The sequence below is a fragment of the Pituophis catenifer genome, unplaced genomic scaffold (assembly GCF_029215685.1).
Source record: "Pituophis catenifer annectens isolate HBS135680 unplaced genomic scaffold, rPitCat1.0.hap2 SCAF_2, whole genome shotgun sequence".
Taxonomy (NCBI): Eukaryota; Metazoa; Chordata; class Lepidosauria; order Squamata; family Colubridae; genus Pituophis; species Pituophis catenifer.
Window position 1 is genome coordinate 255293948 of NW_027256882.1, and position 13341 is coordinate 255307288.

A 13341-nucleotide genomic window follows, 5' to 3' on the forward strand; every position below is an offset into this window, starting at 1 on the left:
AAATGTATTGTTTAATTTTTATCCCTGTCACCTGAACTGCAGAATTAGCAGTTAATTTGCATAACATGCAAAACAGATTGTCTGCATTTGTCAGACTGGAATATGTAAGGGCTATTCTGAATCACACATAGAACTGCTGATTACATCAGTGCCCATATCATTAAACCTATTCGTATAGAGCTTTTGGAGAAAATGAAACAATGCCAATACTTGACAACTGCTAAAAAAGGTCTTCTGCTAGACATCACAGAATAATAATAATAATTTTAAAAGGATTTATAAAGGAACCGCTGGTGGTAAAGTAACCCCAAAACTTTTGAAGCTCAAATCTTCTCCTCTCCTAAATGAACCATTTGCAAGCAGGAAGTATTAAGTCACATTGAATTTATTCCCAATACATTAACTTAAGAATGATCTAAAAATTTATCCAGCTCATGCCTCCTGAGAATTCAACATTTAGTGATAAATAGGCAATTGTTTAAATGTACCTTGGCAAACATTTCAAAAGGTCAGAGGAGGAAATTAATGGCTACACATTTTCTTAATACAATCAAGGAAAAATGATGCAGTGGACATTTTAAATAACACACTGTGAGTGTGTGAGTGTGTGTGTGTGGGTAGGTATATGTTTGCCTGCACGTATATGTATTTATTAGCAGCTCATCATTTTAATAAGCCTATGGAGCTTTCTGTGCCCTGCGTTCATTTTATAACTATGTTGTTTTCTTTTTGTGACATTAAAAGAACAAAGTGCTAGGTAGAACGCATCTTACAGCATGACCTTGAAATAAAACTAGGCCATGCTTCAGCTACAGACAGATGAATCCTGAAATTTATTTTTGTCATTCTATTTAGTAAAAGAGCCATGATCCCATTAATTCTACCTCTTAGAACAAGGGTTTTTAGCCATGCAGTTTTCTAAGAACTGGTACTATGTGTCCTTACCCTTGTTTTCTGTGATTATTTAATCACAGCTACGTATCTTCTTATCTCTTATTGCATAAATGATAATACAGACCCAACTGGACCTTGCAAACTTTGTGAACTTGGTTTGTTTGCTATTTCCTATATGTACATTCCTGATATGTAATGTCATTTTTTAAATCTTGATAACTATACGCCTCTCATCTTTTGGTATTCTAGAATTAAATAGATCAAATACAAACAGAAGATCTAACTTTAGCAATATTTTTCTGTTGCTATGGTGTAATAATAACAACCAGTTGTGTGGACACAAAAAGGTACAGCCAGTTTCCTAGCTGCTAGAAGAATTAACTCATGCAGAAATTTCTAGTGTGTCGAGGAGTAAATCAGAAATAACTTTCACTTTATTTGAATATATATATATATATATATATATATATATATATATATATATATGTATGTATGTATGTATGTATGTATGTATGAATGAATGCATGTATGCATGCATGTATGTATGTATGAAAGAGAGTATAGTGGCTGGATTGTATAGTGACTAGAATGCCATCTTTGATGCAGGAGACCTGGGTTCAAATCCTGGATAGTACCTACCTTATCAGTAGGTGTCCTAGGGTAAAGACTCCTTAATGCTTCACCTGCCTACCTCAAAATATGAAAGTGGTGTGAACTAGGAGAGTCATACCGACTCAGACATTGCCAGGATGAACAAAGTCCACATCAGATGTTGAGGAACCAGGACAATCTGATAATAAGTGGATGAATGAAACACATAATTCATGGATAAGACAAGAGACGCTGGGATTGATGGAATACTACTATAAGAACAGACCTAATAAGAGGAAATAAATGAAAGGTATGCAAAAGCATGGATGGACAGAAGACTTGCAACTTCACTAACTGAGAAACAGCTAGTAAATCAACACTTCAATATAATTAAGAGGAAGCTGCTCTCACAAGTTCAGATAGACCAATTACACATTATAGTCCATAGTGAAGAAGACTCGAAAAAACAACTGGATGTGCAGTCAATCCTTGAAGCTTGAATGTAATTAGCACCCCCTCCATTACAGAGCAGAATAGCTGTTATGAGGCATAAGACCATGGATAAACTAGATACAATCAATTCTCAAGACTGGATACAAAGGCTCAGTAGAGAAGTACTATCAAACAGTATCCTAGAAGACTCCAATAGAGCCTTTGCAGAATTGTTTAGTAATCTGTATTCTCCTTATTTTTTAAAAGAAAGAGCAAAAGTAGATCCAGAATTGTAAGGACCTATCCTATTTACAAATATAAAGCATGTAATTATTTTATTACGACTTGGGTTACAGAATATATGATGCTGACTAATCAATTTTGTTAGTATGAAGTGTTACATATATTAAGCATACTACAATACATTTTTCTCTATTTATCACAGATTTACATATATCAGTTCCCAAAGATTTGGGTTTAGCTTTTTTAATAACTTAAAGAAAAATTAATCCACTATGTAAGCTAATTGGAGAATTGGAATAAAGCATCAAATAACCTGAGCCTTGGAAAGGATTATACATAGCATTAGCTATAGGGGATTTTAATGTAAATATTCCTTCAAGTTGACCTCTGGTTGTTAGATGGATAAATTCAGCCAGTTTCCTTAAGAACAATATGAAAATTGAGGATATAGAAGGCAGAATGTGTTTCTTTAGAAACGTCCAGTACTGAGATCCAGAGTTCTGTGGATAAAGCATGGGCAACTCTTTGTATCTGCCAGTTGTTCCTTTAAAAAGAAAAGAGTCTTCTATATTTTTACAATAGCAATGAGGGCTAAGGAAAATATGTGTTTGAGGTAAGGAAGCAGCAACTTTTTAACATAAGTTAATAGGAAATAAACACTGTGATTACAGTAGGAGTCATCACTGTACACAGGCAACAGACAGTTTGGTATATTGGTTAAGATGCAGAACTAAAAGCCACAAGACTGAGAGCTCTTAATTCTCCCTTAGGAATAAAAGCCAGCTGGATGACTTTGAACCAGTCACTCTCTCCCTTCCAGGAAATAGGAAGGAGGACCATTATATATGGTATATACATACATACATACATACACATACACACACACACACACACACAGAGAGAGAGAGAGAGAGAGAGAGAGAGAGAGAGAGAGAGAGAGAGAGATACACACACACACACACACACACACACACACACAGAGAGAGAGAGAGAGAGAGAGAGAGAGAGATACACCCACCCACCCACACCCACCCACACCCCCACATAAATATATAAAAATATGCATATACCACACTTTAAACTTTTTTCTTGAACTAAATATTTTATTGCACTTTGGCCTGAATGATTTATGCAGTTACATGACTGCTAGATTATTGCTAAAGTTAAATCTGCTGTGTGTGTGGCGTATATGTGTGTGTGTGTATATATATATACACACATACACATTATACAATATATACCATTCCATTGTATGTACCATTATATACAGTATGATACTTTCAGTTGTAAAAAACAAACATGGGATATAAAGAGGAGGAGAAGGAGGATGAGGAAGTAGGAGGGAGAAGGAGAAGAAGAAACATTTATGCTTCTTTATGTAGAAAAAAAATCGCTCCTAAATATAAATATGTGCTAAATGAATGTTATCCAAAAGCAAAAGGACAGCAGCTGCATAAACCCTGGAATCAGATCCAAAATTCTGCATTAAAAAACAGAATTTTTACTAACCTGAATAAGCATCCAACTGAACTGACAAAGGTAGAGATAGTGGGTAACTGAACCCAAAGCAGAACAACTTTCTTCAGAGAGCTGTTGACTTGTGTAAGCTGAAGCCAGAAATGATATCTAGAAGAGAATTATAGTGACATTAGTTTAAAAATTTATTCACAATGTTAAGGAAGGTATCAGACTCACAATTCATAACATGTATGTATTAGTCAAGCTCCCCACCATACTATTTTGAATATGCACTTTTTTCTTGAACAAAATATTTTACTGCACTTTGGCCTGAATGATTTATGCAAATACATAACTGCTAGATTATCCATGTTCAGTAACTCTCAAGATTTATACTCTGTTAAAATAAAGCTACCAACCAAGGATCTATGTAATAGGCAGGATCTATTAAGTGAAACATTTCAAAAAGCAATGTGTTACTCAATAGAAACTTAAATCAGGGTTTTTTAAGCTGTAGGCTGCGACCCTCTGTGGGGCTGCCAGCCCATCTGCAGATTTTTTTTTAGGCTTGCACACATAAGCATTTGTCCAGGAAGAGAAGTACCAAGGTCTGACAAGGCTTCAGATCTGCTTAATCTGTTCATGCCATCTCCAGCCCCCATCTTCAAACATCTGGTGCATGTTCACCCATGCTAAGCCTTGTTTTCAAGCTTTCTCTCCAAGAGGGTTTGAGGTCTTTGTGGGAGGTGGCAAGCAGTTGAGCCAGGACCATGAAAATGAAGGCAGGCAAGGAGCAAACCCCACTCCCCTTCTTCTTCCCAGGTCCATCTCCTCCATGCCCTACAAATAGGAATCACTAGAAGATGGGAAAGAAAGGCATCTGAAGGAATTACTAGTGGGCTGTTGAGTATTGTTTTCTGGGGGCTCTGGTTATCTTTCTACTTGTATCAACTGAAACCACTGTCAACATTCTGGCTGTCTGGGAGAGGTTGAAACAGCAATGGCAGCTTCCTCATTCACCACAAAGGAAGGGATGATGAAAAGCCCCCAAAGGCAGACAGGATAGAGCATCACAAAACTGCAGTAGCACATTCCCACTTATGGCACACATGAATTGCCTAGGCTGTGTGCTTTACTTTGGGGCTCCTTGGTAAAAGATATTCCAGGAAGAGGAACAAGAAGCACTGCACTTTGATTCTGTCCACCATCACCCTGCTTTACTTATTTCACACCTGTGTTTTGAAGAAATAAGGCTATCCTGAAGAAGGGAAGGGAAGGGAAAGGAAAGGAAGGGAAAGGAAGAAAGGATTGATTTACAGACTAAGAACCTAGGGGAACTCTATCTAGTAGCATAACCTACAGCCTGGACTAATGAAAAGTGTAAGCTGCATCTCACTTAATGAAAAGAAGGGAACCCAGTATAGCTTGGGAGAATTTATTACTGCAAAGCAAGAGTTTGGAAGAGTCTACTTGGGGCCATCTTTATTGTCGGGCTTCATTTTACAGGTAAGAAATTATCACTTGGGAAAAGACAATTTGAAATACAAATAGATAGTGTTTATTGAAATAAAGAATTTAGCCATGCATTACACATAGTCCTCAAATTATGACCATAATGGAGCCTGTCCATTGCAATTGTAAGTCATAATAGTTGTAAAATGAGTCTACCATGTGACTGATTCAATTTTTCATCATTTTTTGCATTGGTAATTAAGAAAACATGCTGGTTGTAAAATAAATACCAAGTTGTTAAGTGAATGCTGCAGTCATTAAGTGAACCTATAGTTTGCCAAAAAAAAAAGGAATAACTTCTGATTTTCATCAAAATTGTGGTAAATCAGTCACAGGTGACTGTGGGATGCTGCAAATGGTCATAAATGCAGCTGTGTTGGCAAATATTCAAAGTGCGGTGACATGACTGGGACAGGGCGGGGGGAGGCAACCATCAGAATTTTGGATCCAGGTTGTCTCTTTTTTTGTTTCAGTTGGAACTTCAAACACTCGCTAAGCAAACAATTGTAAGTCAAGGATTGCCTGTACTGTGTCTGAAGAACAAGCTCAATGCATAGAAAAAATGTTCCAACCCGCTTACATTCTGCTTTCCTTCATATGTAGTAGATTAATAACCCCCTCCTTTGACAAGGTTATCTGTATCCACTGTCTGTTTTAACATCAGATTTTCTAACAGGTTGCCTTCTAGTGACTGTGAAAGCTAACAGTCATGTTTGTTGTTAAAGAGGACAAAGGACTCAGCTGCAACATCCTTGGTGTAGTTCCCATCAAAGGTTCAGAGATGGGAACAGAAATGCTATGCTTGTTCACTTTTGTATCCAATAGCAAAATGCTTCGAAGTATGATCAGAGACATATTTAATGCAAAAACATTTCAAAATTCATACTATAGGAAGGCCTCCCTCCCCAGATTAAGATATGTTTTATGCTTAATGTTAAAAAGAGACAGGATAAAATATTTCCCCTAAAGGAGAAAAATCTTAACAAAGGCAGAAAGCAGCCCCAGTCTTCCTTCCATAAGAAAACAGCCTCAAGCAGAAGCTTGAAATAGGAATGGAGATTTAATGGGGCCAATCCATTCATAAGCAAAGATACTCCAAATAAGCAACATAACAGGCAAGGAGCCAAAGTTGACAAGATTAGCTCCGACAAACACCTAGGATTTGCACTTCCCCTTTTGCCTGTCGAGCCAGCCATGACCTCTACATGATCCCATAAGAATCTGGCAACAGCCATTAAAATATTGAAGGACATATTCTTGCACAGGAACAGGCATCTCAATCACAAAGCTCCAAAGAATGTATAAAAGCCCACCTACTCTCAATCCCATTTTGTCAGCCACCCCAACATGCCGCTGTCACTAGTTTTTGGCTTCAAAATAAATAGAACTTCCTTTCCTGCACCCTGCCTCCATTTTATTTCCAGTGTCTTTCTCCCAGCTTGGAACCGGACTGGATTTTACTTCCAACAATATTACTATGGAAAAAGTATTTTCCCTCCTTTTTAGGTTGAATTAAAAATATAACCCCAACGATGCCCTTGAAGTGATGTCCCGGTGCCTGGAGGCCATACGGATCTGGATGGGGAGAAACAGGCTCAGGCTCAACCCATCCAAGACCGAGTGGCTGTGGTTTCCGACGTCCCGATATAGTCAGCTGGTGCCATCACTGACTATTGGGGGCGAAGCATTGCCCCCCATGGAGAGGGTTCGCAACTTGGGTGTCCTCCTGGATTCACGGCTGTCTTTAGAAGAGCACTTGACGGCCGTGACCGGGAGGATTTTTCATCAGGTCCGCCTGATTCGCCAGTTGCGTCCCTTTCTGGATCGGGACTCATTATGCACGGTCACTCATGCCCTCGTCACCTCCCGTCTGGACTATTGTAACGCTCTCTACATGGGGCTCCCCTTGAGGAGCACTCGGAGGCTCCAACTGGCGCAGAGTGCGGCCGCACGGGTGGTGATGGGAGCGACGTGGCGCTCCCATGTAACGCCTCTCCTGCGCGAGCTGCACTGGCTCCCGGTGGTCTTCCGGGTGCGCTTCAAGGTCTTGGTTATCACCTTCAGAGCGCTCCATGGCTTAGGACCTGGCTATTTACGGGACCGCCTGCTGCCACCAATAGCCTCCCACCGACCAGTACGCTCCCATAGAGAGGGGCTCCTCCGGGTGCCGTCGGCCAAACAATGTCGACTGGCGGCCCCCAGGGGGAGAGCCTTCTCTGTGGGGGCACCTACGATCTGGAACGAGCTCCCCCCGGAGATACGGAGGATTCTGGATCTGCGTACCTTCCGTCGCGCGCTTAAGACGTTTTTATTCCATCAAGCTGGCCTGACCTAAACTTTTTCTTTTTAAATGGAATTTTAAATTTGGTTTTAAATTTATTGGGGTTTTAAAATGTCTCAGCCAAATTTATTTAATTAGTTTTATCTCTATTTTAAATTTTGTATCTATATGTTTTATTTTATGGCTGTTCACCGCCCTGAGTCCTTCAGGAGTAGGGCGGTATACAAATTTAATAAAATAAAATAAATAAATAAATAAAATAAATAAATGGAAGAAAAATTGAAATCCTAAATCTTAAGAAGCATTTTGAGGCCTTGAAATAACCCAAATCTGGAAATTTAAAATTGAAATCTTGCTCCTATCTAAAATAGTAATTCAGATTCTGTTAATCTGGAGGATTCTCTCCTGCTATAAATTATTCCTTTCCTCTAGGCATTAAAGTAAATTTGTCTAGTTATGTAAAATAGAGTAAAAGCTACTCCATCTACTTTCTTTGTAATAAAATTCATTATAGAGCCTTCTTGCCAATCTGAATTTCTACCAAATACACAGATCTGATTTATACAATGATAGAAATATGGTCCATATTGGATCTCAAATATCTCTTCTGATTGGCAGCAGATCCCTAAATTCCCAGTAGAGACATTCTCAGCTTCCACTACATGGGTTTCTTGAATAGAGACAATGAGGTATTCTTTTATTTCCCATCTTGTATTTTGTACTTGTCACTGTAAAATGTTCTGCAGTCTTTGGAGATAGTAGGAAATTAAAATAAGCGAACAACTAAATTAGTTAAGGAGCCAATACTGGTGAATTAGACACTTTCAAACACTGCAGATCTCTCTTCATTGCTTTCATTTCATTTTTATTATTTAGAGTTAAAACAAAATTTTACTAAAAAGACAGAAATACCAGCATGTGCAAACCATACTGTGATTAATGTTGGTTTTGGAACATGGAGCAAATGAATTTCTACTATACTTCATAAATTTGGCTTATTAAAATAGAGCCTCCTTAATGCTTCTGTTTCCATTAACAATGGCTTCAAATATAGCAGCAGTATCACTAATTTGTGTCACTCTTTAATAATAAAAAATACATTATTAAAATGTATTTTGACCAAACCTCGTTTTAATCCTTGCTGTTTCTTACCAAAAACATATAACAAATATAATACCGGTTGATAAAAGTCTGGATAATGGATGTGGCAATAGCTGGAAATAGCAGATTAGAAGAGAAAAAACTGGAGAAGATAATAAAATACAAATACCTACAAATAGAAAGAGAATGACTGTGGCAGAAGCAAGCAAGATAGTACGAATAGTAGTAGAGGGCTTGGGTGTAATTCCAAAACAACTGGAGCACCACTTGACTACCATTGTCATTGAAAAATTCACCATCAGTCAATTGCAAAAGTGGCTTTATTCAAAATGGTTTCCATCCTGGGACGATATCTGTAACACTATCAAACATGGGGAAATACTAATTATACTACCAGAGTCGAACAAGATTCCCTCAGCGCAAATGGTCTGCAAACCATCAAAATATCTTTACATCGTTTTTTTTAAAAATGTACTTAAACACTTTGTTGAAATCAAAGAATAACTTCCAGATCATTCTAGTTAGATAAGAATATTAATGTTTGTGTCTATAAATGTACAATACGTACATTGCAAAGTTTCAATTTGAGGGAAATAAATACAGACTGTTCTTATCTTTAGGTGAAAACAACAAGAAAAAATTTATGGCATCTCTTTGCTCAACTCAAAACAACTCAACTTTATTTCATTTCTTTTTTCTTTCTTCACCACTGTTCCCCAATTTCTATTTCTCAGCTTGACCATGTATGCATTATTTTATTCTGTAGAAATCTTATCTCTACAAATTTAGAACACATTTGTAACTTTTGTACTAATTTGTACTAATGTTGTGGAATAAATATATATAAACTATATATATTTTTATACCGGTATATATGATAGTGTAGGGAAACAATAATAAGGATAGAATATAAAATATTGATATACTAGATTTAGTAAAAACTTGTTATTCTGTAACCATTAGGTTCCTGTAACACATATATTGTGCCTTTGTATTTGTATTTGTATCTCCTGTTAACAAACATATTGTTATTAGGCCTCTGTAATGCATCTGGTATTTGTCTCTGCCATTTGACCTGAACCCATATCAATCTTCTTCCTGTTTTTCTTGTGCCATCTAAGAGCATGGTAGGTATCTCAGTTGGAACTGCAGACATTAACCAAGGGATAATTTACACCTCAGCCCTAATTTATACCTTTGATCTGTATAAGCTCGTTCCTTGCAGAACCAGGGGGCCAACTGGCCAATTGAGAAAACAAAGGAATGCTCAAGGACGAGATAAGACTAATTGGGAAGTTTCTATTCCCTTGCAGGGCAACAAGGAATACACAAACCTAAATTAGGAGGCCAGAATTGGGTACTAAGCTGACATCTCTGAGGGTATAAAAGGACGCCATACCTTCCCCAAGGTGTGTCTATCTCCTCACATGATTGTATCTGTATGTTCTGGATATAGTCCCACCCAGTATTTTGTTTTTGGCCATAAATAAAATCTGGTTTTTTTGAAAGCCTCGTCTTGAGTCTCTCTCTTTGGCATTCTGGTGACTCGAGTATATTTTGGGATCTTACATTTCTTGTGCCCAACGTGGGGCTTGAAGGCATACTTTCTTCAAGATGGCTGCATTCAGCTTCCCACAAACTGAGCCGCTTTGAGGCTTGGTGGCCTTCATTAAAGGCAGATGGAAGAAACCAGCTTGGACCAGTACCGAAGTCAAGAGCACTCCTAGAAAAATTTATCCAGTGACTTTGATCTGGTCATTTGCTAGCAGGCTCCGATTCTGCCTGCCCTGAACGCCTAACAAAGAGGCTTGAACTGTGGGGGGTTATGGAACTGAGCTGGGTGAGTAGAATTTTTTTTTCTTTTGGGAAGGTGACTGTTGCCTTGTGTGTGTGTGTGTGACTGCAATGTGGGAAATACCTAATAGAGGTTTGCCTACATTTTGAAAGGAATGTGACTGTTGGAATAAGAATCTGTAGTGCAAGAGAGGGCTCTGACTAAACTTCGGACCCGCAGGGGAGGTCTGGGAAATCTCTTAGGGAAAAAGAGAGAGTGTGTCTAGGCTTCGCACCAACGGAAAGATGTGGGAAATCTCCTCAGGAAGAAAGAGAGTCTAGTCAGGCTTCGAGCTGACGGAAAGGAATCCGGAAAGGAAAAATGGGCAACCATGCTGGTAGCTTGTTTGGAACAAATAACCTAGTAACAAGAATAGGGCCGTGTTCTCCATTCGGCTATATTAGCCCACTGGAACATGTTACAAACAAGTTGTGGAAAAAAAAAGGAAAAAAAATTCAAACATATGATTTTGAAACATTTGAACTGAACAATTTGGGAAGATTTGATGTGTAAGTATATTTATTTTCATGGGTATAAGGAAAATAATACCTTCTCCCAGAAAACTAACCTTCAAAATAACCTTTCCTACAATATATTCTAAAAGGTAAGAAAAACCAGAAGGGGAAAAAACCCAATGATTTAGCAAGGATAGGTGCAGAAAAATAGCAATTGTAAGAATATTTCTTAGCAAACCAACATAACTTTGCAAGACTTAAGTACTATAGTCACAAAAGAGTTTGATAATTTTTAAGATTAAAATAGAAATCTTTATTATATAAAAATTTTCAACGCACTTGCAGCTGTTTTTCAGTTTTGACTTAGCTCTAGATATACAATGGAAGTAACCTTATGTTTATTAACATTAACATTTCAGAAAGCATAGTTAATTTTGATATAAACTTTTTCCTTAACTTTAAAAGTTTAATTCACCTAAATCATCATAGTGTTAAAAGTTTCACCTAAATCATCATAGTATTAAAAATCTCTAGTTAATTCTGTACAAATATCCCTATACCCATAATATAATGTATAAGTTACATCTTACAATGCAGTAAAATTATCTAAAAATAAAACACTAATGAGTTTGATCATTTTTACTATTATTATTATTTATTATTATTAGTTCAATTTATATGCCACCTTTCTCCGGAGAGTCAGGGCAGCTTACAATGCTTTTTTTTTTTTAAAAAAAAATCATTATAAAAACATTTAAAAATTAAAATATTAAAACCCATTCACACCATTCATGGCCGGATCTCACAAGATCGCAACAGCGAGATCAACGGCCCCAGGCCTGCTAGAAAAGCCAGGTCTTCACTGCTTTTCAGAAGGCCAATAGGGTGGGGGTGGTCCGTACCTCAGGAGGTAACTGGTTCCAGAGAGCTGGGGCAGCCACAGAGAAGGCCCTCCCCTGCGGGCCCGCCAGCCGGCATTGTTTAGCTGACGGGACCCGGAGGAGACTAACTCTGTGGGATCTTACCGGTTGCTGGGAGCTATGTGGTAGAAGGCGGTCTCTAAGATAACCTGGCCCTGAGCCATGTAGGGCTTTAAAGGTAATAACCAACACCTTGAATTGTGGCCGGAGACCAATAGGGAGCCAGTGCAGCTCATGGAGAATTGGTGTAATGTGGGTGTATCTAGGTGCACCCACGATAGCTCACGTGGCTGCATTCTGGACCAACTGTAGTCTCCGAACACTTTTCAAGGATAGCCCCATGTAGAGCATGTTGCAATAATCTAACCATGAGGTGACAAGGGCATGAGTGACTGTGAGGAGAGCGTCCCGATCCAAATAGGGTCGCAATTGGTGTACCAGGCGAACTTGTGCAAAGGTCCCCCTAGCCACAGCTGTCAGATGTTGCTCTAATAGCTGTGAGTCAAGGAGGACACCCAAATTACAAGCCCATTCTGAGGGGGACAATTTCTCCCCCCCCCCAGAATCAAGGATGGACAATCAACATAGTCTTTAGGTGGCAATACCCACAGCCACTCGGTCTTGTCTGGGTTAAGTCTGAGCCTGTTGACTCCCATCCAGACCCTCACAGCCTCCAGGCACCGGCACATCACATCCACTGTATCACTGAATTGACGCGGGGTAGAGATATACAGCTGGGTATCATCAGCATATTGTTGATATCTCACCCTGTATCGTCGGACGATCTCACCCAGCGGCTTCATGCAGATGTTAAATAGGAGGGGAGAGAGGACCAAGCCCTGAGGCACCCTGCAAATGAGGGGCCTAGGGGTCAACCTCTGTCCTCCTACCAACACCGACTGTGACCAACCAGAGAGATAGGAGGAGAACCACCATACCATGGTGCCTCCCACTCCCAACTCCCTTAGTCATCCCAGAAGGATACCATGGTCAATGGTATTGAAAGCCGCTGAGAGGTCAAGTAGCACCAAGATGGAGGAGTGACCCCCATCTCGGGCTCACCAGAGATCATCCATCAGTGTGACCAAAGCAGTTTCCGTGCTGTAGCCAGGCCTGAAGCCAGACTGAAAAGGGTCCAGATAATCTGTTTCATCCAATGACCGCAGGAGCTGAAGTGCCACCACTTTCTCTACAACCTTTCCCACAAAGGGTAGATTGGAAACTGGACAAAAGTTCTTTAATTCTGCTGGATCCAGGGAAGGCTTCTTGAGGAGGCTGGATCCAGGGAAGGCTTCTTCCCACTTCCTTCAATGGTTGCGGGAAGGACCCCTCCCTCAAAGATGTGTTAACTAAAGCCTGAAGCCAGCCTCGTGTCATCTCCCTGCTGGCTGAGACCAGCCAGAAGGGGCATGGGTCCAACAAACAAGTGGAGGAACTCATTGCCCCTGCAGCCTTGTCCACTTCCTCAGGAGTCACAGGCTCAAATTCATCCCACTCAATAGGACTAAGACCTGCCCCCGTCATCTCGGTCGGAATTGCCCAATCAGAATCCAGGTCCATCCGAATCTGAGCGACTTTATCCAACAGAAATTGCACAAACTCCTCAGCTCTACCCTGCAA

The 13341-nt window shown here is 39.4% G+C and overlaps 1 protein-coding gene across 1 annotated transcript in view; it reads right to left on the reverse strand.

Annotated features, from left to right (window-relative positions):
* ADGRV1 (adhesion G protein-coupled receptor V1) overlaps positions 1-13341 on the reverse strand; it is a 303011-nt gene that overhangs the window by 72562 nt on the left and 217108 nt on the right. The window contains exon 84 of the mRNA XM_070935769.1: positions 3670-3786. Coding sequence (XP_070791870.1) covers positions 3670-3786 — 117 coding nt within the window. The remainder of the gene's footprint in view (positions 1-3669; positions 3787-13341) is intronic.